At 44.7% G+C, this 27421-nt stretch overlaps 1 protein-coding gene across 1 annotated transcript; it reads left to right on the forward strand.

The window, feature by feature from the left end:
* Window positions 1-405: 405 nt before the first annotated feature.
* On the forward strand, window positions 406-27313 carry stab2 (stabilin 2; the record flags this gene model as incomplete). The annotated part of the gene is made up of 69 exons (XM_084573149.1): window positions 406-489; window positions 7147-7271; window positions 7345-7460; window positions 8375-8460; window positions 9768-9834; window positions 10026-10121; window positions 10218-10340; window positions 10420-10616; window positions 10699-10826; window positions 10904-11037; window positions 11144-11223; window positions 12201-12350; window positions 12847-12990; window positions 13071-13133; window positions 13300-13416; window positions 13509-13562; window positions 13636-13716; window positions 13861-14013; window positions 14153-14212; window positions 14292-14375; window positions 14465-14551; window positions 14650-14761; window positions 14851-15031; window positions 15180-15273; window positions 15348-15506; window positions 15607-15702; window positions 15790-15882; window positions 15961-16008; window positions 16094-16227; window positions 16317-16416; window positions 16552-16629; window positions 16703-16792; window positions 17012-17119; window positions 17320-17451; window positions 17524-17652; window positions 17756-17818; window positions 17893-17991; window positions 18059-18254; window positions 18337-18432; window positions 18573-18630; window positions 18730-18803; window positions 18878-19003; window positions 19080-19153; window positions 19228-19299; window positions 19475-19594; window positions 19659-19703; window positions 19773-19859; window positions 20038-20187; window positions 20323-20451; window positions 20546-20623; window positions 21443-21619; window positions 21783-21872; window positions 21957-22103; window positions 22326-22385; window positions 22463-22586; window positions 23437-23586; window positions 23659-23763; window positions 23833-23940; window positions 24011-24204; window positions 24280-24421; window positions 24561-24694; window positions 24845-25010; window positions 25085-25191; window positions 25278-25397; window positions 25464-25610; window positions 25699-25809; window positions 26010-26141; window positions 26670-26774; window positions 26839-27313. 69 exons carry the CDS (start codon window positions 406-408, stop codon window positions 26896-26898), a joined length of 7629 nt encoding a protein of 2542 aa, XP_084429275.1. The 3' UTR covers window positions 26899-27313.
* Window positions 27314-27421: the final 108 nt, after the last annotated feature.

Below are 27421 nucleotides of genomic sequence, written 5' to 3' on the forward strand. Positions count from 1 at the left end.
GGCCTCAGGGCCTCAAACTGGACTCCTGTTTGAAGGGACCGTTATCAATGAGACGAAGATCCGTGTCCTTGAGAACATTAAATACTTGTCCTCTTTTCTCTGAAGACGAATCTGATGATTTATCTGGAGTCAGACTCTTTTTTTTAATTTTATAATTAATCAGGAAATGAGTTAGTGTTTCCATGGCAACAATCAATAATTCTGATCGTTACTGATACAGTAAGTGTCATTGTTGATTAATGATTAGATCTGAGTCAACAGCAGTTTTTATTTTAGGACAAAGTGACATGAATGAAATGCTCAGAGTCAGCAGATTACAGAGGAAACACATGAGAGGAAGAGGAGGAGGAGGAGGAGGAGGAGGAGAGTCAAAAGAGTCGGAGAGCCGAGGCTGGATCAGACGACATGGAGCTCCGTCAGAGTTTACAGCTGCTGCTGGTTTCACTGATGATGATGAAAGAACTGGAGACGTCAGCAGCTGCTCTGCAGGTAGGATCAAAAATATACTAGTCTAGTAGTCTGTTAGTCTGTTAGTCTGTTAGTCTAGTAGGCTGTTAGTCTGTTAGTCTAGTAGGCTGTTAGTCTGTTAGTCTGTTAGTCTAGTAGTCTGTTAGTCTGTTAGTCTGTTAGTCGAGTAGGCTGTTAGTCTAGTAGTCTGTTAGTCTGTTAGTCTAGTAGGCTGTTAGTCTGTTAGTCTGTTAGTCTGTTAGTCTAGTAGTCTGTTAGTCTGTTAGTCTGTTAGTCTGTTAGTCTGTTAGTCTAGTAGGCTGTTAGTCTGTTAGTCTGTTAGTCTAGTAGGCTGTTAGTCTGTTAGTCTGTTAGTCTGTTAGTCTGTTAGTCTAGTAGGCTGTTAGTCTGTTAATCTGTTAGTCTAGTAGGCTGTTAATCTGTTAGTCTAGTAGGCTGTTAGTCTGTTAGTCTGTTAGTCTGTTAGTCTAGTAGTCTGTTAGTCTGTTAGTCTAGTAGTCTGTTAGTCTGTTAGTCTGTTAGTCTGTTAGTCTGTTAGTCTGTTAGTCTAGTAGTCTGTTAGTCTGTTAGTCTAGTAGGCTGTTAGTCTGTTAGTCTGTTAGTCTGTTAGTCTAGTAGGCTGTTAATCTGTTAGTCTAGTAGGCTGTTAGTGTGTTAGTCTAGTAGGCTGTTAGTCTGTTAGTCTGTTAGTCTGTTAGTCTAGTAGGCTGTTAGTCTGTTAGTCTAGTAGGCTGTTAGTCTGTTAGTCTAGTAGGCTGTTAGTCTGTTAATCTGTTAGTCTAGTAGGCTGTTAATCTGTTAGTCTAGTAGGCTGTTAGTGTGTTAGTCTAGTAGTCTCTCAGTAATCAATCAGTCAGTAATCAATCAGTTAGTAATCAATCAGTCAGTAATCAATCAGTAATCAGTCAGTTAGTAATCAATCAGTCAGTAATCATTCATTCAGTAATCAATCAATCAGTAATCAGTCAGTAGTCAGTCAGTCAGTAGTCAGTCAGTCAGTAATCAGTCAGTCAGTAATCAGTCAGTAGTCAGTCAGTTACTAATCATTCATTCAGTAATCAGTCAGTTACTAATCATTCATTCAGTAATCAGTCAGTCAGTAATCATTCAGTAATCATTCAGTCAGTAATCATTCAGTCAGTAATCAATCAGTCAGTAATCAGTCAGTCAGTAATCAGTCATTCAGTAATCATTCAGTCAGTAATCAATCAGTCAGTAATCAGTCAGTCAGTTAGTAATCAATCAGTCAGTAATCAGTCAGTAATCATTCAGTCAGTAGTCAGTCAGTTAGTAATCATTCAGTCAGTAATCAGTCAGTAGTCAGTCAGTCAGTAATCAGTCAGTAGTCAGTCAGTTACTAATCATTCATTCAGTAATCAGTCAGTCAGTAATCATTCAGTAATCATTCAGTCAGTAATCATTCATTCAGTAATCAGTCAGTCAGTAATCAATCAGTCAGTAATCAGTCAGTCAGTAATCAGTCATTCAGTAATCATTCAGTCAGTAATCAATCATTCAGTCAGTAGTCAGTCAGTCAGTAATCAGTCAGTAGTCAGTCAGTCAGTAATCAGTCAGTAGTCAGTCAGTCAGTAATCAGTCAGTAGTCAGTCAGTCAGTAATCAGTCAGTAGTCAGTCAGTTACTAATCATTCATTCAGTAATCAGTCAGTCAGTAATCATTCAGTAATCATTCAGTCAGTAATCATTCATTCAGTAATCAGTCAGTCAGTAATCAATCAGTCAGTAATCAGTCAGTCAGTAATCAGTCATTCAGTAATCATTCAGTCAGTAATCAATCATTCAGTCAGTAGTCAGTCAGTTAGTAATCATTCAGTCAGTAGTCAGTCAGTCAGTAATCAGTCAGTAATCAGTCAGTTACTAATCATTCATTCAGTAATCAGTCAGTCAGTAATCATTCAGTAATCATTCAGTCAGTAATCATTCATTCAGTAATCAGTCAGTCAGTAATCAATCAGTCAGTAATCAGTCAGTCAGTAATCAGTCATTCAGTAATCATTCAGTCAGTAATCAATCAGTCAGTAATCAGTCAGTCAGTTAGTAATCAATCAGTCAGTAATCAGTCAGTAATCAGTCAGTTAGTAATCAGTCAGTTAGTAATCATTCAGTCAGTCAGTAATCAGTCAGTTAGTAATCATTCAGTCAGTAATCAATCAGTCAGTAATCAGTCAGTAGTCAGTCAGTTAGTAATCATTCATTCAGTAATCATTCATTCAGTAATCAGTCAGTCAGTAATCAGTCAGTAATCAATCAGTCAGTAATCAATCAGTAATCATTCATTCAGTAATCAGTCAATCAGTAATCAATCAGTAATCAATCAGTCAGTAATCATTCAGTCAGTAATCAATCAGTCAGTAATCAGTCAGTAGTCAGTCAGTTAGTAATCATTCATTCAGTGATCAGTCAGTAATCAGTCAGTTAGTAGTCATTCATTCAGTAATGAATCAGTCAGTAATCAGTCAGTTAGTAATCATTCATTCAGTAATCATTCATTCAGTAATCAATCAGTCAGTAATCAGTCAGTAATCAGTCAGTTAGTAATCAATCAATCAGTAATCATTCAGTCAGTAGTCAGTCAGTTAGTAGTCATTCAGTCAGTAATCAGTCAGTCAGTAATCATTCATTCAGTAATCATTCATTCAGTAATCATTCAGTAATCAATCAGTCAGTAATCAGTCAGTTAGTAATCAGTCAGTTAGTAATCATTCAGTCAGTAATCAGTCAGTTAGTAATCATTCATTCAGTAATCATTCATTCAGTAATCATTCATTCAGTAATCATTCATTCAGTAATCAATCAGTCAGTAATCAGTCAGTAATCAGTCAGTTAGTAATCATTCATTCAGTAATCATTCATTCAGTAATCATTCAGTCAGTAATCAATCAGTCAGTAATCATTCATTCAGTAATCATTCAGTAATCAATCAGTCAGTAATCAGTCAGTTAGTAATCAGTCAGTTAGTAATCATTCAGTCAGTAATCAGTCAGTTAGTAATCATTCATTCAGTAATCATTCATTCAGTAATCATTCATTCAGTAATCATTCAGTCAGTAGTCAGTCAGTTAGTAATCAGTCAGTCAGTAATCAGTCAGTTAGTAATCAATCAATCAGTAATCATTCAGTCAGTAGTCAGTCAGTTAGTAGTCATTCAGTCAGTAATCAATCAGTCAGTAATCAGTCAGTTAGTAATCATTCATTCAGTAATCATTCATTCAGTAATCATTCAGTCAGTAGTCAGTCAGTTAGTAATCAGTCAGTCAGTAATCAGTCAGTTAGTAATCATTCAGTCAGTAATCATTCAGTCAGTAGTCAGTCAGTTAGTTATCAGTCAGTCAGTAATCAGTCAGTTAGTAATCATTCATTCAGTAATCATTCATTCAGTAATCAATCAGTCAGTAATCAGTCAGTTAGTAATCAATCAGTCAGTAATCATTCATTCAGTAATCATTCAGTAATCATTCAGTCAGTAATCATTCAGTCAGTAATCAATCAATCAGTAATCAATCAATCAGTAATCAGTCAGTCAGTAATCAGTCAGTTAGTAATCAATCAGTCAATAATCATTCATTCAGTAATCATTCATTCAGTAATCATTCAGTAATCATTCAGTCAGTAATCAGTCAGTCAGTAACCAGTCAGTCAGTAATCATTCAGTCAGTAATCAGTTAGTAATCATTCAGTCAGTAGTCAGTCAGTTAGTAATCATTCATTCAGTAATCAGTCAGTTAGTAGTCAGTCAGTCAGTAATCAGTCAGTCAGTAATCAATCAGTAATCATTCATTCAGTAATCATTCAGTAATCATTCATTCAGTAATCATTCAGTCAGTAATCAGTCAGTCAGTAATCAGTCAGTTAGTAATAAATCAGTCAGTAATCATTCATTCAGTAATCATTCATTCAGTAATCAGTCAGTTAGTAATCATTCATTCAGTAATCAGTCAGTTAGTAATCATTCATCCAGTAATCAGTCAGTCAGTAGTCAGTCAGTTAGTAATCATTCATCCAGTAATCAGTCAGTCAGTAGTCAGTCAGTTAGTAATCAGTCAGTCAGTAATCAGTCAGTAATCATTCAGTCAGTAATCAGTCAGTCAGTAATCAATCAGTCAGTAATCATTCATTCAGTAATCAGTCAGTCAGTAATCAGTCAGTTAGTAATCAGTCAGTCAGTAATCAATCAGTAATCAATCAGTAATCAGTCAGTCAGTAATCAGTCAGTCAGTAATCAATCAGTCAGTAATCAGTCAGTAATCATTCATTCAGTAATCAGTCAGTTAGTAATCAGTCAGTCAGTAATCAATCAGTAATCAGTCAGTCAGTAATCAGTCAGTAATCAATCAGTAATCAATCAGTAATCAGTCAGTCAGTAATCATTCATTCAGTAATCAGTCAGTTAGTAATCAGTCAGTCAGTAATCAATCAGTAATCAGTCAGTCAGTAATCAGTCAGTCAGTAATCAATCAGTAATCAGTCAGTAATCAGTCAGTCAGTAATCAGTCAGTCAGTAATCAATCAGTAATCAATCAGTAATCAGTCAGTCAGTAATCAGTCAGTCAGTAATCAGTCAGTCAGTAATCAATCAGTAATCAATCAGTAATCAGTCAGTCAGTAATCAGTCAGTCAGTAATCAATCAGTAGTCAGTCAGTAATCAGTCAGTCAGTAATCAGTCAGTAATCAGTCAGTCAGTAATCAATCAGTCAGTAATCAATCAGTCAGTAATCAGTCAGTAATCAGTCAGTAATCAATCAGTAATCAATCAGTCAGTAATCAGTCAGTAATCAGTCAGTCAGTAATCAGTCAGTAATCAGTCAGTAATCAGTCAGTCAGTAATCAATCAGTCAGTAATCAATCAGTCAGTAATCAGTCAGTAATCAATCAGTAATCAGTCAGTCAGTAATCAGTCAGTAATCAGTCAGTAATCAGTCAGTAATCAGTCAGTCAGTAATCAATCAGTCAGTAATCAATCAGTCAGTAATCAGTCAGTAATCAATCAGTCAGTAATCAGTCAGTAATCAGTCAGTAATCAGTCAGTAATCAGTCAGTCAGTAATCAATCAGTCAGTAATCAATCAGTCAGTAATCAGTCAGTAATCAATCAGTAATCAATCAGTCAGTAATCAGTCAGTAATCAGTCAGTCAGTGAAGAGCTGGTAGAACTGAAGGTTTCCAGAGTTTCCTGGATGAAGCTGATAGTCTCAGTAATTACTCTCACTTCCTGTTGACACTTTCATTCCTGAGTCTGGACACAGATCTGAGTCTGACATGAAGTCATGAGTTCATTCACTGAAACTTTCTTTTATTATCCATCAGTCCTCTTTGCTGAAGATCAGTCGAATGCTGTTGATTAAAACATGACTAAAATAACCTGCTGCAGCCAATCACTGTCCACATATTTATGAACATATATCTGGTGAAGAGTTTTAACATCCTTCACAGTCCTCTACGTTTCTTCATTAAATGTCAACACATTTTCACATAGTTACATATCAGTGAGATTAACCTCTAGGATTACAAGTTAATCTAATGAAGGTCAAATTAGGTTTAGGGTTAAATAAATAAAATAAATAAATAAAAGAGATTTGTGGAAGTGTATAATGGCAATGGACAAAGGAGTTTTCTGAGGAGCTCAGAGAAAGAGTTGTTGTTGCTCATCAGGCTGGACAAGGTTCCAGAACCATCTCTAAAGAGTTTGGAACCCACAAATAATCCACAGTCAGACAGACTGAAGACGACTGTTCCCCTCCACAGGAGTGGTCCACCAACAAAGATCACTCCATAATAGTCTGAGAGGTCCCAAAGGAACCCAGGGGAACTTCTAAGCAGCTAAAGGCCTCTCTCTCATTGGCTGATGTTAATGTTGATGAATCCACTGAACAACCATGGTGTGATGAACAAAGACACTGCTCTCCAAGAAGAACATTTCTAAACATCATGTGGACAAGACAGAAGACTATTGGGACAATGTTTAGTGGACAGATGAGACCAAAGTAGAATAGTTTGGTTTAAATGAGATGAAACAACACTGCATCATTCCAGCATCAGAACCTCATCCCTCCATCAAACATGGGGGTGCTAATGTCCTGGTTTGGGCCTGTTCTGCTGCATCTGGACCAGGACAGCTTGTCCTCATTGATGGACCAATGAATTGTGAATTCTACCAGTGAACTCTAAAAGAAAATGTCAGGACATCTGTCCATGAGCTGAATGTGAAGAGAAACTGGGTCATGCAGCAAGACAACGAGCCCAAGAACACAAGTGGTTCTACAAAAGAACGGTTAAAGAAGAACAAGATGAATGTTTAGGAACGGCCAAGTCAAAGTCCTGACCTTAATCCAATAGAAATGTTGTGGAAGGACCTGAAGCAAGCAGTTGATGTGAGGAAACCCACCAACATCTCAGAACTGAAGTGGTTCTGTTCTGAGGAATGGGTTAAAATTCCTCCAAGCTGCTGTAGACCACTGATCAGCTGTTACCAGAAACATTTAGTTACCAGGAGGTCACAGCAGATACTGGAGACAAGGAGGACATGATATGTAATATTGGCTCACTTTAATATTTCTGTTTCATGTGTTTGGTATATGTATCATGTATGTATCATGTATGTGATGATGTATGTATCATGTATGTGATGATGTATGTGATGATGGATGTTTGTCTTCATCAGAACTTCTGCTCCAACTCCACGGTTCTGAAGACTCGGACCTTTTGTCATTCGTGTGGTGTCAGCACCTTGATCCCATGTCCTTCAGGATTCAAACGGACTCCCGAGTCCATCGCCACCGACTGCAAGTGAGAACGCTGTCATGTGATCAGTGACACAAGCAGCTGCAGCTTCATGCTAACCTAAACATGTCTGATGCAGGTACTACGTCAGGACGGCCAGCATGAAGCTCTCCATCAGCGGCTGCTCCTTCGAGTGCTACAAAGAGGTGGAGCTGAAGAGCTGCTGTCCAGGATTCTGGGGTCCAGACTGCATGGGTCAGTACACCAGAACCAGAACCCTGAGGTTACCAAGGGTCATCCTCTGGAGAGCAGAGATGGGATCAGGTTAAACCCTAACGCATAAAACGGCTGAAAGGTTGTTTCTTTTTTAAATCCAGTTTTTACAGAATGCAAATAATCTAAAAGCACTTTTCATCCAACTCATCCAACCAAAACATTAGAACTACAAACTGATGAACAGGACAAAAAGAAATGACACTAATGTGCACATTTATACAGTTAAAGTTAATAGAGGCAGTCAGTCAGCAGGAAGGAGGCTGACGACGTTTAGAAGAGTTGAATGGAACGTCCTAGAGAGCTTTATGAAAGCAGGATACGACGTCTGGCCAGGAGACACGTGAAGGAAACCCTGGACTGGATTCCACAAACATCTTTGTTTTTATGACTAAAGTAGAAGAGAAGAATGAAACAAGGATTCACTCCTCAGCTCTTTATCAAACCAGTAGAAGCTGAATCTGAAGCGATCAGACCTGTTTACACTAGAAAGGCCTGACTCAGTCAGGGATTCCTGAGGCCTCCAGGTGACTCCTGATTCATCAAGTCCTGGATCCTGCAGGATGCAGATGGTCCTGCAGGAACCAGGACTTCCTTCCTCTCTGCAGACCCTCAGTCAGCAGGACAGGAATCTGCTGACATGAGGAAGATAACGACGACTGGAAACATGAGGAGACTCGACTCCATCAGTTTATCTTAGAAAGACTGAAACTGAATCAACAGGATTCAAAGAAAACACTGATTCTGATCTGAAAGAGACGATGACATGAGGAGGTAAGAGACAGGAGAGGGAGGAGGAGGTAAGAGAGGGGGGAGGAGAGGGAGGAGGACAGGGAGGAGGAGGAGGTAATGATGGATAGATAGATGTTGATCTTGTTGTCCTCTCTGTGTTTCAGAGTGTCCTGATGACGCCAGTCGTCCCTGCAGTGATAGAGGAGTCTGCTCTGATGGTCTGGGAGGAAACGGAACCTGCACCTGTCAGGTAACACACACCTAGAAATACACACCTGGAAACACACACACAAACCTGGAAATACACACCTGGGTCTTTTAAACAGGTAGCCCCTCCCACCAGCCTCATTCATTTATTCACTTTTCTCCATAATTCAACCATAAATAAAATTTCTTCATAAATATTTTCAAGCTCTGACGTCACTAAGGAGCATCAGTCACATGACTGTGACGTCACTGTAATGCCTAACTGTGATGCTGGTTAACAGCTGACTGATGCTGACAGCTGATTGGAGCTGAAGACTAATGGAACACTTTAGAACCTCCCACTACAACACGGTAACTCTAGAACTCTAGAATGACAAATGAACCGGTAGAATGTCCAGAACCATCTACAGAAGCCTTCATAATAATAATAATAATCAATTTTATTTGTATTGCACTTCACATTTAAAGCAATCTCAAAGTGCTACAGGGCAAACAGTTTAAAAAATAAGTAAGTTAAAACAACCAGGGTCAAAAAAATTAAAATTAAGGTTAAAAAAATAGAAGAAAGAAAAAAATACATTTTAGTTGTAGGCTTTTTTAAAAAGATATGTTTTTAAGTCCTTTTTGAAAGTATCTGTAGTCTGTGGGGCCCTCAGGTGGTCAGGGAGGGCGTTCCACAGCCTGGGGGCAGCAGAAGCAAAGGCCCTATCACCCATGCTGCAGAGCTTGGTTCTGGGGGTTTGAAGGGTGTTTGAGGTTGCAGACCGGGTGCATGAGGAAGTGTGGGGGGTGAGGAGTTCCTGTAGGTAAAGGGGGACATGTCCATGAATGCACTGGTGAGTGAGGAGGGAGACCTTGTACTCAATCCTGAGTGGGACAGGGAGCCAGTGAAGGGATTTCAGAATGGGGGTGATGTGGTCATGCTTGCGCACCCTCATCAGGATCCTGGCAGCGCTGTTCTGAATGTACTGGAGTCTCTGGATGCTCTTGCCAGAGATCCCAATGAGGAGTGCATTACAGTAGTCCAGCCTGGAGGAGACAAAGGCATGGACGAGCTTCTCTGCATCTGCTAGGGTGAGTGTTGGACGGAGTTTGGCGATGTTCTTGAGGTGGTAAAAAACTGTCTTACAGAGGTGTTTGATGTGGGTGTCAAAGGTGAGTTGTGGGTCCATTTTAACACCCAAGTTGGTGACAGATGTGGAGAGGGAGATGGTCATTAGAACCTTCCAGATAAATGTAGAGGTACCTGGACGACCCATAGAACCTCAGAAGCTGCTCTGGAGCCAGACCTGGACCTGGAACCAGCTACAGGAACCTTCAGATCTGACGTTCATAATGTTTGTTCTTCAGGACGGCTTCACAGGAACAGCGTGTGAGGAATGTTCTCCTGATCGATACGGTGCCACCTGCAGCTCAGGTAAGTTCATCGCATCGGTTTGTCCTCGTCCTCAACTGTCCTCATCTGTCCTCATCTGTCCTTTGTCTTCTGTCCTCATCAGTCCTTTGTCCTCAGTCTTCATCTGTCCTCTGTCCTCATCTGTACTCATCTGTCTTCCTCTGTCCTTATCTGTCCTCGTGTGTCCTCATGTGTCCTCATGTGTCCTCCAGTCTGCTCGTGTGTCCACGGCCTGTGTGACTCTGGACGGACAGGGGACGGTCGATGTACCTGCTTCTCTGGATACAAAGGTCCCACCTGTGAACAGGGTTAGTGCTGCACCTGTTCACACTGAGATCATGTGACCTCTCCAGGTTCTGGTTCTGGTCCTGACTCCTGGCCCCGCGTGTCCTTCTGTGTTTCAGAGTTACCAGAGTGTGCGTCTCTCGGCTGCCAGCAGAACTCTCGTTGTATGGAGGAGGTTCTGACGGGTCGGCTGGTGTGCCAGTGTCTGCCCGGCTTCCAGAAGTCAGGAGCTCAGTGTTTGTGTCAGTTCCTCTTTCTACCACCGGGTTAAACGTCTTCTGTCTCTGTGTCCACGACGTGACCCGATGTCTGTCTCCTCAGCCATAAACCCGTGTCTCCGGCCCGTCTGTCATGTCCACGCCTCCTGTGTCCACACGGGTCCAAACCAGCACCAGTGCACCTGCAACCAGGGTTTCAGCGGTGACGGGCGGGTCTGCATGCCGGTCGACCCGTGTCAGAACCAACAGGGAGGCTGCTCTGCCAGGTCGGCCCGATGCGTCTATGACGGACCAGGGAAGGTAAGGTCTGGATCTGGATCTGGAACCAGGTTTATGCTGTGGCTGTAATGAGCGAAAATAACCCCTCCATGTCTGTGTCCAGTCTCACTGTGAGTGTCTTCCTGGTTTCGACAACCTGCTGAACGGCGGCTGCAGCCTGAAGGATTCATGTCGACCTGATTCCTGCCACAAGAACGCCAACTGCTCCACAGTGGCACCAGGACAAGTCCAGTTAGTTCCCAGTCCTCTAAATAAACCTGCAGCCGGTGGAGCTGAACCAGACACTCACCTGTTCCTCTATCCCCCAGGTGCACCTGTCTCCAGGGTTACCTTGGTAACGGTAAAGTATGTTACGGGGACATCATGCAGCGTTTGACTGACCTGAACACAGAACCAACAGGACAGTGGAGAAATCAGCTGGGAAACGCCATCAGTCTGTTCGGTACGACGCTGCATGATACAGGAACTTTAGCAACGGGTTCTAGACCAACACACTGGTGAACATATTCTGGTAGATCTGTAGAGAAATGTTTCTTCCTGTTTTCCAGGTTCTCTGTCGTGGCCTCTGAGTAACTTGGGCCCATTCACTGTTTTCGTCCCGATCAATAAAGGGTTTAGAGGAACGTCGGTGAGAGTCACATCAAACACAAAATCTAAAATACAGGATGGTGTTAGACTTAGTTTAGGACTGGTTTTAGTTAAGTTTTAGACTGGTTTTAGACTGGTTTAGTAAAGTTTGAGACTTGGTTTTGTAAAGTTTTAGACTGGTTTTAGTTAAGTTTTAGACTGGTTTTAGTTAAGTTTTAGACTGGTTTTAGACTTGGTTTAGTTGAGTTTGAGACTTGGTTTAGTAAAGTTTTAGACTGTTTTAGACTGGTTTTAGTAAAGTTTTAGACTGGTTTTAGACTGGTTTTAGTTAAGTTTTAGTTAAGTTTTAGACTGGTTTTAGACTTGGTTTAGTTGAGTTTGAGACTTGGTTTAGTAAAGTTTTAGACTGTTTTAGACTGGTTTTAGTAAAGTTTTAGACTGGTTTTAGACTGGTTTTAGTTAAGTTTTAGTTAAGTTTTAGACTGGTTTTAGACTTGGTTTAGTTGAGTTTGAGACTTGGTTTAGTAAAGTTTTAGACTGGTTTTAGATAAATTTTAGACTGGTTTTAGACTTGGTTTAGTAAAGTTTTAGACTTGGTTTAGTAAAGTTTTAGACTGGTTTTAGTAAAGTTTTAGACTGGTTTTAGTTAAGTTTTAGACTGGTTTTAGTTAAATTTTAGACTGGTTTTAGACTGGTTTTAGTAAAGTTTTAGACTGGTTTTAGTTAAGTTTTAGACTGGTTTTAGTTAAATTTTAGACTGGTTTTAGACTTGGTTTAGTAAAGTTTTAGACTGGTTTTAGTTAAATTTTAGACTGATTTTAGTAAAGTTTTAGACTGGTTTTAGTTAAGTTTTAGACTGGTGTTGGCCTCTGAGTGATTAAAGGTTTCAGAGGAATGTCGGTGAGATTCAAATAAATAATCTAGGCGTCAGTTGTCTCTACAAGAATTCAAACTGGATTAAATGTCCATGTCCTTTAGAAGCTGGTCTCAGGTGGACTGTGTGGGTTTACCTTTCAGGTGAAGACGCTGACAGCGGACACGTCCAAAGCTAAATATCTGTGTAAGATGCACCTGGTGGCAGGTGTTCTGCCATTTGACTCTCTGAAGAAAACTGACGTCTTCTACACTCTGACCGGAAAATCAGCAGAGACGGACACGTCAGAGGGGGTGAGTGTCCTCAGAACCATCAGAACCATCAGATCCACTAGACCCACCAGACACATCAGACCCATCAGAACCATTAGAACCATCAGAACCATCAGACCCACTAGACACATCAGAACCATCAGAACCATCTGACCCATCAGAACCACCAGAACATCAGAACTATTAGAATCATTAGACCCATCAGACCCATCAGACCCATCAGAACCACCAGAACCATCAGAACCATCAGACTCACCAGAACATCCGAACCATCAGAACCATTAGAATCATTAGACCAATCAGAACCACCAGAACCATCAGAACCATCAGAAGCATCAGAATCATTAGACCCATCAGAACCATCAGAACCATCAGAACCACCAGAACCATCAGAACCATCAGACTCACCAGAACATCAGAACCATCAGAACCATTAGAATCACTAGACCAATCAGAACCACCAGAATCATCAGACCCATCAGAACCATGACGTCTTCTTTTCTGCGTCTCCGTCCAGGACTCTCAGACTAAAATCCGGATCCATGGCAGCAGGAAGAAAGGTGTGATCCTCCAGGCGGACGTGGTCGCTTCCAACGGGATGATCCATATCATCAATAAGCTGATGGACAGCGTCTCACCCACGGTGGAGGGGGACACTCAGGTGGACACAACAAAACCTCATGTCTGTGTTCATACTCCCACTGATTCACTGATTTACTGAGATTCATGTTTTCATTACAGGAGAACCTGATGAAGATCATCTCTGACTACGGAAAGTTTGACAAGTTCAAGTCTTTATTGGAGGTACAGTATGCTGACGGCTCATCTGGGTCCAGACTTAGTTTGGACTGGTTTAAGGACTGGTTTTGTTATTTGTTTGGACCAGTACTTGGTATCACTCAAACACTGTTTACAGAACTAACCTGATCTGGTGACTCTTATAAACTCATGTGTTGTGATCCTGAACCAGAAAACTGAGCTGGCGTCCGTCATGGACCGGCCCGACCCGATCACTGTGTTTGTTCCCAGCAGCGAAGCGTTTGATGCCATGCCTGAGGGTCACATGCAGTACCTGAGCAGCTCCGATGTAAGGACCAGACCATCTGATCACAATCCTGAGGTTCTGACCCATCCATTCAAACAGAACCTCCATGATCATTGTTCCTTCTGGGTTCTCAGGGTCACAACAAGCTGCTGGAGCTCCTCAGGAACCACATCGTACCGTCCACCATGGTGAGTACGACGCCGACGTCAGTGATTCCCTGAACCAGTTCCTCTGATGATGACTGAACTTCCCTCTGTTAAGCTGGAGGTGTATAATGCCGTGTCGAGCCCCAGAGTTGTGACGATGGCCAATCAGGTTCTGACCATCAATGTGACGGAAAACGTGAGTGTCAGGAGTCTCAGTCCGAACCGTTTTAAGTACTGAGCTTTATTCCCCTTGTCCTCGTTGTTGTTAATGTTCTCGTTCAGTTTGTCGTGTCTTCCGTTGAGTTGAATCTTTTAAACGCTTCGCTGTCTCTGGGTTCAGGGTCAGATCCTGGTGAACGGGGCGGCGGTGCTGGAGGCGGCGGTAGAGGCTAAAAATGGACGTCTGTATGTGTTGGATGGGGTCTTGACTCCGCCCTCCATTGAACCTGTGCTGCCCCACAGGTGTGACATCACAGAGTCCAAGGTCATCAAGGTGAATTCAACAGTAGCAAAACATCTGGTTTAAAGGACGTCAAAGATTTATATTTATTGTCCAGAAATTCACAGAAAATCAAAGATGTAAAAACTACATTTGATCTTTGGTTGATGTAAACATCTCGTCTGGTTTCCAGGGACAATGTGTCAGCTGTTCTAAAGTCCAACTGTCCCAGTGCCCGTCTGGAGTCTATGCGGTAAGACGTCTCACTCTGAGGCTTTTTTCTGGGCCTGTATTCCCTGCCGTTGGTGTCTGACTGTGTCCGTCTGATTCAGGGCTCATTCAACTTCGGATGTGTTTACAGCGTCGGCTTCGTCCCGATGAGAGGCTGCTCTGCACTCTGCAACACTACTGTGACGGTACACGAGCACATGACAGCATTCACAGAGTTACATGACCTCCTCCTTGCCAACGATACTAACGTGTAATAACGTGTTCGCATGTTCAGACAGCAGCGTGTTGTCAAGGTTTCTATGGCCCAGACTGCTCCCCCTGTCCAGGTGGACACCAGACGCCATGCTCCGCCCACGGCCAGGTGATGCAGGCATCAGCGACCACATGTCAACAACACGTCAACAACACGTCAACAACACGTCAACAACACGTCAACTCTTCTGTGTTTCTGTTGCCCAGTGTCTGGACGGCATCGGAGGAAACGGTTCGTGTATCTGTGAAGCGAACTTCCGAGGCTCTCGCTGTCAGTACTGCTCCTCCCCCAACAGATATGGACCAAACTGTGACAGAAGTAAGTCAGTGGTAGTTTGTGATGTCACACAGGTGGGTGTGATGTCACAATGATGTCATGATGATGTAATCTGACCTGTGTGTCTTCAGCGTGTCCCTGCGTCCACGGACAGTGTGACAATCGCCCAGATTCTGACGGTCGATGTAAAGCCGACTCGTGTCTTGCCGGTTTCACCGGTCGCCTCTGTGACCGACGGACGGCGGCCTGCGGCGTTCAGCCTCACTTCTGTCACGCACACGCTCAGTGTGACTTCAGCCAGGGTACGACCAGGTGAGTTTACCTCCAGGCAGTCGATGAGTTCTTCAGTTCCTGTCCTTCTGGTTCATCCTGCCCCAGCGGGGGAGGGGGGGGGGGGGGGGGGGGGGGGGGCAGTAAGAGAAAATATTGTTGATGATCTTATTGTCTCATCTGTCTCCAGGTGTGTTTGTAACCCTGGTTTCCAAGGTGATGGTCTCACCTGTGTGGAGTCAGACCCTTGTGCTCCGCCCCTGCGAGGAGGCTGTAGTGTGAATGTAAGTGCTGTGACTGGTTGGAACGTAACAGCTGTGTAGTTGTGTCTGACTCTACCTTCTACTGCCCCCTGAAGGCCAAATGTGTGAGGACGGGTCCAGGGACTCACTCCTGTCAGTGTCTGAATGGATGGACGGAGGACGGAGACGAGTGTCAGCCAATCAACAACTGCCACCGTCCTGACAGAGGAGGCTGCCACCCCAATGCCACCTGCCTCTACGTGGGCCCTGGACAGGTGACTGACATCCTGCTCACTGATTGGCTGTTGTTGTCGTGAGGGTGGAGCTAGAGATAACGTTGTCTTCATCTTCTTCTTCTTCTTCTTTTTCGTCCAGAGCGACTGCTCCTGTAAAGCCGGCTACAAAGGAGACGGACGAGACTGTGACGCTGTCAACCCATGTGTGACCACCGACGGAGGCTGCCACTTCCTGGTCAGCTGTCAATCAAACACAAGACATGTCGACAGCAACATGTGTTTGTTCATGGTCAGCTCTAACGTGACTTCTTGTTGTCTTCAGGCCAGCTGCCGCCTGCTGTCATCTCAGTGGACATGTGTCTGTGAGGACGGATATGTTGGAGATGGACGTGTATGTTACGGGACTGTGGACCAGGTCAGTGATGATCATGTTCGTTTTATCTCATTTCATCTTGTTGGTTTTATTTTATCTGTGGTTTGCTGCTGATTTCAGGAGCTGATGTCTCTGCCCGAGGCCTCGGACTTCTTCACCTGGACAACGGTGAGAATTTTTACTTGGGACAGGTTTTTCTTTTCCCTGTTAGCTGCTGTTAGCTGACGTGGAGCTAATGTTTCTGACCTCTCAGGAGTCCGGTCTGGCTCGGTCCCTGTCCGATCAGAATTTCACTGTCCTGGTTCCATCATCGGCTGCCATCTCTAAAATGGCTTCAGAGGATAAAACCTTCTGGACCACAGAGGGAAACCTGCCGAGTCTCATCAGGTCACCGCTCAGCGCCACTGAACGCCGCCTCTTACTGTCATGGTATTGTGAGTTTGTGTAACGGCTGCCGTCTGTCGTCTAACTGACAGGAACCACATCATCCGAGGTAGCTATTCATTATCCAGCTTGGGCAGCATGTCGTCTGTGACGTCTCTTCTCACAACACTTCCCGTTTCTACAAGCAATGAGGTAAAGTGCAGACTCTTTATTGGCTGACTGGGGACTTTAGAATAGAGACTGAGTTATTGAGCGGCTGGTTGGTGAGAGGTCTACCAGAGAGTTTCCTCCGGTGACGTCAAGTCTCTCCTGGTGTCGTTGTGTCAGATCACGGCTGTCGGTGGAGCGACCATCACCACCTCAGACGTAGCCGCTAGCAATGGGCTGATCCACGTCATCGATACGGTATGATGCTAATGAAACGCAACACCAGCACTGAACATGACTGATTCTGACCTTCACCTGTTCCCGTCTCCAGGTTTTGGTTCCAGACAGGATGTTGAGTGAAAGTCTCCTGACGACGCTCAGTCTGAGGCCGGAGTTCTCGCTCTTCAGATCCTATGTCATCGTACGAACACACAGAAAATCCTTCCATTGATATAATGCATCTCCTAACTCCCCTAACCCCCCTAACCCTAGAACCCTAGTACCCAAAGTCGAGTTCTGAACAGCTTTTAACCCGTTCAGACTTGGCATAATAAAAGAGTTTTCCTCCACAACTTGGACTAGAAGCGGGAGTAGACTCTCGGTCTGCAGGTAAATGTTTCAGGTGTTGTGTTTTGTTCAGGATTACAACTTGACCTATGAGATCCAACGTGCTGACGAGTTCACCGTCTTTGCTCCAACGGATGCCGCCATCACGGAGTACCTACAGGAAATGGCTGCAACTGCCCTGGTACTGATCAGTTCAGTTCTGTCCATTTAAACTCTGATGGAGCAACAATAATAATAGTGTGTTCATAGACAGGCTCAGCATTCAGCCTCTTTTTCTATTCTCTGATTATTCTGCTCAAAATTAAACATGGAAGAAAAAATTCATCTTAAATATCAACACATCAACAGCAAGGTGAAGACATGCTTTTGTTTTTTTAACAGGATGTTAATACGACTCGTTACCATGTGGTGCCGTCGGAGCGTCTGCTGAAGACCGACCTTCAGCCCGGAGGATACAAACAGACGCTGCTTGGAGTTTCCTTCCAGCTCGGCATCTATCCTCGAGATGGAAAGGTCTGCTGTGGTTAAACGTTGACTCTGTCCTCGTCACAAACATCTGCTCAATACCATGTGATCCTCCTCCAGCTGTTTGTGAACGACGCTCAGATCAACTCCTCCAACATCCTGAGTGGTAAAGGCGTGATCCACGGCCTGTCAGCTGTTCTCCGCATCAACAGAAACCGCTGTGATGAAGTCACCTACAAGGAATTCATGGTAAAGACTCAAAAGACTCAACGTTCATCTATGCAACAAAACTCAATGATGATTATTCGTCAAGGATTCGACGATTCACGTTATCTTCCTCTTTCTTTCTAAGGGAGTTTGTGACGACTGTTTGTACCCCAAAGAAATAATCTGCCCTAATAACACCATCCAAGACGTAAGATTCATGTCCTACTGAAAGTTGCACATTAATAATTAAAGCACATGGTTAACAACCTGTTGTCACTGCAGAAATCAGTCAAGCCCAAGACATGTCTTTTCACACGGAAGTTTGGAGGGGAGCGACTGCTGACCATTGGCTGCATGTTCAGTTGCCTCCTGAAGAACAAGGTATGTCTCAGAACTAGAACCAGAGGAACCAGTATGTTCTGTAGGACTGATGATCCTCTGTCCTCAGCTTCTGAGGTGCTGTCCTGGCTTCTATGGAAAACACTGTGAGCCATGTCCCGGTCCCAGGGGTCAGCCCTGCTTTGGTAATGGACATTGTTCCGACGGAACCGATGGGTCGGGGGTGTGTCAGTGTTCCAGGGGTTTCAACGGGACGGCCTGTGAAAGCTGCCAGAGCGGCATATATGGAGTCCACTGCGACCAAGGTTTGTCAAAAATTCAAACTACTGAACGGTAACTTCCTGTCAAAGTTCTCACTGTAACTTCCCGTTGACGTCCTCTCCACAGAGTGCCTCTGTAGAAGTGGACGCTGCAGCGAAGGACCGAAAGGTGACGGAACGTGTGAGTGTGACGTCGGATGGAGGGGAATCCACTGCGACGAAAGTACGACAATAATCAATCATCATCAACAATAATAATAATAATGATAATAATAATGGTTATTTATGAGGAGAAGTCTTTGTTCAGCATTTCAAGAATAAAAACTGGTTCCATGAAAGAACTCTGGCTTGTTGTCGTTGCAGAGATCGAGTCTAAAGCCGATGAACTCTGTGGTTCAGTCAAATGTCACAGCAGTGCCAAGTAAGTCAACACCAACACAAACAGACAGCGCCCCCATCTGGTCACACCTCTACTCATTCACTCATTCACTCCTCTTCATGTCTTCATGATGTCTGACAGCTGTGTGATCCGACCAGACGGTCCTCAGTGTGTTTGTGCTGCTGGATTCAAAGGAAATGGAACCAACTGTCAAGGTATACGACAACAACAATGATGACAACTATAATGATGATGATGATGATGATGATGATGATGATGTCGCATGCAGCCGTGGACCCATGTCTGGCTGACAACGGCGGCTGCAGCCTGTTCGCCGTCTGTAAAAGGACCCGGCCCGGGCGCAGAGACTGCGTCTGTAGTGGCGGATACTCTGGAGACGGACTCGTGTGCGTCGGTAAGTTCACCTGAAACACACCTGGATCAATCTGTGATGTGTTTGAGTGCTGCAGGAATCCTCTGTTTCTCCACAGAGATCAACCCATGTCTGGAGGGAAACGGAGGTTGCCATGCCAACGCAGAGTGTGTTCACGTGGGACCAAACAAGGTAGAGAGTGTAAATGCTGCCCTTTGCTGACGGTCACTGTTAAAGTTGACACTGATGATTCCTGTCGTCTCCAGACGTCCTGTAGCTGCAGTGAAGGATTCTCAGGGGACGGTCGTGACTGCAAGATGATCAACTTGTGTCTGAAGGTGAGTTGGTCTCCACTTTGATTCACAATTAAAACAACAATGAGAACAACACATCAGCTGTTCATGCCCCTAACCTCAGACGGGATCAGCTCTTCTTTAACGGGTCGTGTCAGGGCTGTAAATCTTCATCTCGTCTGTTACCGGCTCAGATGTGCTCTCTCTTTAATTTTTCCAGAAAAATGGCGGCTGCCATCGCTTTGCCAAGTGTGAGATGGTGGATCCTGGAGTTCGTCACTGCTCCTGCATCCAAGGCTTCATCGGTGACGGGTTGACCTGTAGAGGCACCGTGGAGAAGGTGAGCAGACGCAATCTTCACACCAAAACTCAGATTCTCTCAGCTAATGCCCAACTCTCTGCAGGAGCTGGACTCAAGGAGGAGGATCAACTTCTACTACAGGTTGAGGGTAAGTGGTGTTTCAGTCAGTCGGCCCCTGCTGGTTGAAACATGTGAGCTGAACTTGCACTGCTTGCAGATGGCAGATATTTCCCTCCATGGCCGCGGCCCCTTCACCGTCTTTGCTCCGAATGAGAAGGTCTTCAAAAGCAACGCCTCTCTGAAGGTCAGTCCTCCAGAGTCTGACTATTTTAAACTGGTTCACCTCTTCATGTCCAACTCAGCTGGTTTACATTTTCACAAATGACTTTTACAAGCATAGAAGAAGCTTTATCAGGCTGGACTGAACATCCACAGAGCTTCTGTCTGTTTCTGACTCGTCAGGTTTGCATTTCTTTTTTCAGATGACCAGTTTGGCCAAATTTAAAGAACAATACTCCAACCTCATCAGAAACCACATCGTCATGTGTCACACTCTGCTGCCGGCTGACCTGAGCCGACCCCGAAACCTGACGGCTCTGTCGGGACTTGTCCTGACTACCGGGTCGGCCCAGGTGAACAATCCGAGAACAGTCCAGTTAGATTCAGAACCTGCTGCAGCAGATCACATGGATTCACATGGACTGATTTTTTATTATTTTTTTGGGTTTGATGCACCTCTGAGACGCTTTGTTTTGGATTATTTTCAGGACACAATCTTTATCAACCAGGCTAACGTGACGGAGAGTGACGGCATCAGCACTAATGGGATCATCCATGAAATCAACAGAATCCTGTTTTCTCCCAACATGGACAAACAGAACAGTCTGTCGCCTCCTGTAAGTACCTGGAACAATGAGTTGGTCAGTGATCGATGTCAGGGTGTTGTTGGTGGAAATCTGGTTCTCCTTCATGTCCTTGATGTTTCTGCAGGATTTAGAAGTTAAGCCGTTGAATCTGACTGATGTGGCCGAGCGTCATGGTTATAAAACCTTCTACAAACTGCTGCAGGTAATGAGAAAACACACAAACACCAAGCTCAAACGCTTCTGGTTCAGGTTCTGTAACTTTGACTATAACTAATCAAAGTGAAAATGGAATTACCCACAATCCTCTCTGCTCCACTCTGCTATGCTGGGTGTCATTAGAAACTAGAGAAGTTACTCTTTCCATTGATACCAAACATCACATAGCTGGAGCTAACCAGCTAGCCTCAGCTAACAGAAAAAACACTCAGACAAACTTTGAATTTCTCAGTTATCATGTCAGAGTTTCTTCTTCTGTCTCAATATTTCATCAAATCCAAAAAAAGCTGACAACAAATATAACTGATATAGTTTTATTATCTTCTGTGGTCCTTTAGAGTCTATCCACATGATTCTACATCAACTATGAACCGCATGGTGACCTGACTGACAGAATCTGGGAAATACATACACGGTCCCTTGCTTCTATCTAGTGGACTAATAATAATAATAATAATTTATACTGTAGGCGCTTGCTCAAGACAGTGCAGTCATGGACACGAGGGGAGGTGAACCTGGGACCCTCCGGTACAAAGGTTGAATTGTGTGTACGTTGCCTCCTGTAGTGGAATCAGTAGTATTTTGTAGCCAGATTCCCTTTCAAGAGACAAGATGACAAGATGGCGGCGCGCAATAGTGCAGCGGCTTCTCGTGCTCCCTTGAATCCTTGAAGAGGTAAAAACCCAATGTGGAACACTTTGGGTTCTTTGGTTCTCCAAATGTCCAAATGGAGAGTGGGCCTGGTTCTAGCCTCTCCACTCTAGAGACTGAGAGATTAAATCACTGTGATGGTCTCATGTTTCAGGACACAGGTGTGATGGACCTGGTGAATGATGGGATAGTCCAACCGGTGACGGTCTTCCTGCCCTCAGATGACGTCATGGCATCTCTGCCTCAAGAACAGAAGGACTTCCTGTTCCACCAAGATAACCGAGCTCAGTTGTTGGAGTACCTGAAGTACCACATCTTACAGAGTCAGAAGGTGAGAAGAGCTCAGCTTGTCTTTCCAGAGAAACGTGTCACTTTCTTTTATTTGTTGTCCACGAGCTAAAGAATGAGCAGTGGATGTTAATACACGAATCAGTAGCTCAAACTGTTCATGAGTAAATCATCCTTTCAGCAGTTTCCTCTTTAAACATGTTCAGGTTTACGCTGAAGGACTTATCCATCTGGAATCAGCTCGGACTCTGCAGGGATCATCGCTCTCCTTCTCCTGTGGAGGAACTGACAACATCGTACGTAGAACAGACGCAGGAACAAGAGCAGAAGAAGAAGAAGAAGTGAAGCGGCATTAATGAACGATTGTTCTCGTTGAACAGGGAGAAATTTTCATCAACGACGGAAAGTGTCGTGTTGTTCAAAGACATCTTGTCTTCAGTGCTGGGATCGCCTACGGGATCAACTGTCTGCTGACTCCGCCCAGTCTGGGAGGACGCTGTGACGAACAGACGACCTTTGACCTCCAGGTGAATCCTCATGCTACTGATTCACCTGTACAGGTGGATGCTGTTGAGTGTGACGAACATCTGTCAGCTAAAGATCAAGACAGAGATGCTATTAGCATCCACGTTCTGTAAATTCACATGAGGTTACAGCTAGTTCACCAAACATGCTAATGCTAGCTAGGAGACAACTGTCTGTGACGATGAAAATGATTCCTGGATGTTGTTCTTCTTCTTCTGTGGTAGATGAACTGTGGACGATGCCGCTTGTCGTCCTCTGTCTGCCCCGGAGGATCCAAACAGAAGGTCTGACCCCGTCCGCTATAGAGCTCGTCAAGCATGTCGGGTTAGCGGTCTGTGATCGTTTGTCTGTTTTCTTTCAGGAGATCCAGAAGTGTGACCTTCCCGCTCTGCACATCGCTAAGAACTCCGGCTGTCGCACCATCTGCATCGTCCACTTCTGGCAGCCAAAGTGTTGTCATGGTTACTACGGACGAGACTGTCTGGGTAAGACCAAGAAGTCCTCGGTATTGAAAATATTTATCACCACAATCAGCAGCTTCTCAGAAGTCAGACGATTTTTTTATAGAAGCTCAAAAACTGATCAGAATGTTCTGTAGTCAGTCAGTCAACAGATGTCTCTAAGTTCTGACCTTATATTATGAAAACAAATGTTCAAGTGTATTTTATTCTGAAAGTGTTTCTTCGTTAATAATTTGAATATTTTAGTCAAAAAAAGAGACCCTTCAACATGAGGGGCAGTCAAAACATTACCCACAATCCTCTCTGCTCCATTCCACCATGCTGGGTGTCATTAGAAGCTAGAAAAGCTACTCTGTCCATCGATACCAAGCATCACATAGCTGGAGCTAACCAGCTAGCCTCAGCTAACAGAGAAAACACACAAACTTTGAATTTCTCAGTCTTCATGTCAGAATTTTTTCTTCTGTCTCAATATTTCATCAAATCCAAAAACAACCAACAACTAATATAAGTGACATAGTTTTATGATCTTCTGTGGTCCTTTAGAGTCTATCCACATGATTCTACATCAACTAGGCACCACATGGTGACTTGACTGACAGAATCTGAGCCCTGTTTCTCTATTTCATACATGGTTCTTTGCCTCCATCCAGTGGGCTAATGGTGGTACTACGGATAATAAACAACACAGCCATGTTGTAGTGAAAGTTAGCTTAGCACATAGAGAGCAGGGTCAGGAACATGGACCCGATGGTTCTGGAGATATTAAAAACACATCAGTGACATAAACAGAAATTCAGAAGTTCACAATAAAACCTTAAAGTTTAAATGTTAATAATTTTATTTAAAGGTCCCGTTAAATGTTCTCGTCCAGTCTGTCCAGGTGGAGCTCGCTCTCCCTGCAGTAACCGCGGTAAATGTGACGACGGTCATCTCGGTAACGGGACCTGTAGCTGTGACGCAGGTTTTGGGGGCGTGGCCTGTGAGCTCTGCAGCTCTGGATTCTACGGACCCACCTGTAAAGGTGAGCGGCGGGCCAGGTCCTCGGTGGCGTCTGGTCCTTCAGGTCCATCATCCTGACTGATGTGTCTTTCAGCCTGTAACTGCTCAGAGCACGGGTCGTGTGACGATGGACGGAGAGGAACCGGTTCCTGTTTCTGTGACGCTGGATGGACCGGAGACGGATGCGACGTTCAGCAGAGTGAGTTCAGATTAAATGAGAAGAGACAAGAGCGTCCTCACTCTGACTGACTGTGTCTTTGTCCTCCAGCCGAGGTCTTCCAGTGTTCTCCACCCTGTTCTCCAAAAGCCATCTGTAAGGAGAACAACACCTGTCTGTGTCGGCCTTTTTATGAGGGAGACGGACTCACCTGTACAGGTAAATGAGACCCAGCGCTGAGTGGCAGAGACTGAAACTGATCTGCTGTAAACTGTATCTGTCTCTGCAGTGGTGGAGATGTGTCACATCTGGAACGGCGGCTGCGCTGACGGAGCCATATGTTCTCAGAACGGAGACCAGGTGAGCTGCACCTGTCCCAAAGGTCACTCTGGAGACGGCTTCACCTGCCTGCCCATCGACCCCTGCGTCGCCGGGGTCAACGGAGGCTGCCACCAACATGCCACCTGCACCATGACGTCTCCGGTGAGGACGCCGCAGAGGTACACCAAGTCTTTATCAGTCTGTTCTTCCTGTTGACTCTGAGCTGTGTGTGAACAGGGGAAGAGGAGGTGCACCTGTAAGAACAACTACATTGGAGACGGACTCACCTGTGAGGTCAAACAGCTGCCAATCAGCCGCTGTCTCCAAGACAACGGGCAGTGTCACCAAGACGCCAGATGCACCGACCTCCATTTTGAAGGTGAACTTTCCTGGAATCTCATTTAACGATAAGAATCAGGGGGCGGGGCCATCAAGGAGGACAAGGACTGTCCACATACTTTGGTTCATGAAGGGACACAGATTTTAAACTGATGTTGTCGTCTGGTGTTTGTGTGCAGATGCGACGCTCGGTGTGTTTCACTATCGTTCAGAGGAAGGTCAGTACAAACTAAACTACACCGCCGCTCGGCAGGCCTGCACTGCGGAGGGAGGACGTCTGGCCACATACAACCAGCTGTCCTACGCCCAGCAGGTCAGTGAACACATCACGTCATTCCACGTTGACATGTAGGTCACGGTCCACGTTGACCCGCCGTCTGTAGGTCACGGTCCTCGTATTCCAGTGTCTGTAGATCACAGTCCTGATTGACCCACTGTCTGCTGGTTCTGGTTCTGTCTGCAGGGTGGGTTGAACATGTGTTCTGCAGGCTGGTTGGACCAGGCCCGGGTCGCCTACCCCACCACCTATTCCAACCCAAACTGTGGCTTTGGACACGTGGGCATCGTGGACTATGGCACTCGTAAAGACCTGGGCGAGACCTGGGACACATTCTGCTATCGGATGAAGGGTGAGTCCAGTTTCCTCGTGGTCTGGATTGTGTTGATCATCTGCAGACGTCAGTGAAGTTGTCCTTTGTTTCAGAGGTGAAGTGTGAGTGTAGAGAAGGTTTTGTTGGAGACGGTTTCAGCTGCACAGGAAACCTGCTGCAGGTGCTCCGATCCACGCCGACCTTCTCCAGCTTCCTCACAGTGAGTCGGACACACGACGCCGTTTGTTTGCCGCCCAGTCACATCAACAAACACACTCTTACTTCCTGCTTCTTCTTCTTCTGCAGCAAATTATGAACTACTCTTTGGTGTCGGAGTCTGGGAAGCAGTTCATGAAGCGTCTCAGTAACCAGACCGTCCAGTCCACTCTGTTTGTCCCCGACAACAGTGGCCTGCTTGACAACCAGGTGAGTCACAGAGACAAATACCTCACCTGTCAATGTGGACATGTCCTCACCCGTTTGTCCCTGCAGACTCTGTCTCAACGGGACATCGAGTTCCACTTGTCTGAGGGCCAGGCTTTTCCTCTCAGCCAGCTGAAGAATGGCAGTCGGATCAGAACCCGTGTGGGTAGTCTGACCGTCCTCGGAGTCGCCGACCTGCTCGACGCCTCAGCTCTGGTTTGACAAGTCGCTCTGAGACAAGCAACGATTAACTCTGCCCAACACACACTGAGCTCTAAGGATGAGTTTGTTTTCTTCTCCTCAGTCGTCCCGTTACATCAACGACCGCTTTATCACAGAGTCAGACATCCTGGCATCCAACGGGATCATCCACGTTCTCCAGGGACCGCTGAAAGCCCCACCTCCTCGCCAGGAGGTAAGCGATGTCAGAATTATTTGGTGGTTATCAAAACCAAGAACGCATTCTACCTTGGTACCTGGCTGTAACAATTCCACAACAAGTTACCTCCTGATACGTTCTGGATAAAAGGGGCGGGGCAGAACTTGGACAGGCAAGAACATGTCGATGAACAGTCATTGAACGACCTCTGACCTCGACTCTGATTGGCTCTGCAGATGCATGCGGCACACAAGGCGGGGATGAGCGTCGGAGTGGTGCTTCTGGTGGTCTTGGTGGGCGGAGTCATCTTTGTTGGATACCACTTCTACACCCACAACGCCAAACCCTTCCACTTCCACTACTTCAAGGTCAGAGTTCCAGTTCCTTCACAGCTCAACACATCTGTTAGGATTATATCTGAGAAGGTTCTCTGTCGTCTAGGTCATAGTTTAGAACAAGCTGAAACAACGACACCTGGACTTTCTTCAAAGTTGGTCGAACCTTAAAACATGGAGGAAACATCTTCTAGAAACACAAGATGAGTGTTTCAGCTTTGCTTTTAAGATATTCAGAGCTAAATTATCTCCTCAATAACTCCCAGTTCCTCTGAGGATGGAAGCTTCCAGGGTTCAGGTCTAATCTGAGCTTTGTCTCTAAAACAAATTAGATCTTAACATGGGAGAGTCTTTCCATCTTGTTCCAAAATCTGGATCATGGTTCTGATCCAGTGGTAGGTAGAGATCCATTAGAGAGAGCAGCTGAAGAAGATGAAACCTCCTTTAGAAACCCAATAAGTCCAGATGTCTTGGATTTTAGATTCTACGTTGATATTTCTACAGTTGAAGTTTTAAAAGTGAGCAAAGGTTGATGGTGCTGATGGTGTGTCGGTCTGACAGGAGGAAGAGGAGGAAGAAGCTCCAGCAGCAAACTCCAGTCGCAGCATCTGTAACCCGGTTTATGAAGCTGCTCCAGAACCCGAGTCCAACATGTCTGCCATCCCGGTGAGTGACCGGTCACATGATGAACTGATGAACAGCTGGAGTTACTGACTGATTGTGTTTTCAGGCAGAGGACAAACATGAGGTGGTGAACGGAGGAGGGTACGACTTGCTGCAGGACGGCTGAGGCTTCCAGTGGACGCCTGAAACCTTCTTGAAGGACAACATGGACGCTGCAAACTGTTAAGAGAAACACCAACGACGCGTTCAGGTGCTCAGTCAATTCAGTCAACTGGAATCTCCACCAGTTTAGGACAGATGATTTTCTTTAAGCAACTACAAATCAAAACATTTTAAAGAATCATGTATAACCGTGAAAAGATCTGATTTGTATCTTGTTTTATTTTCCCATCAAATGAAAATAAAACCTCAAAACAAACTCCAGAATGATTCAACTGTGAATTTATTGTTGAGTCATAAGCAGCACAGACAGAAGATCCTGATACAAGAAACACTCCAGATGAATGAAAGAGAATTTATGATTTATCCTCATCAGGCTGGAGAAAGGAGGTCCAAGAGACGTTAAACAGTTTATTTTCAAATGTCTTCGGTCACCTCATCAATCCATGAATGATAATCTGGTACTCTGGTGAAGATGGCTGGTTTCTCACCATCACAGCTCCAACTGCCCCATGTGACCACACCAAACA

This window comes from Chelon labrosus, assembly GCF_963514085.1.
Source record: "Chelon labrosus genome assembly, chromosome: 23".
NCBI lineage: Eukaryota > Metazoa > Chordata > Actinopteri > Mugiliformes > Mugilidae > Chelon > Chelon labrosus.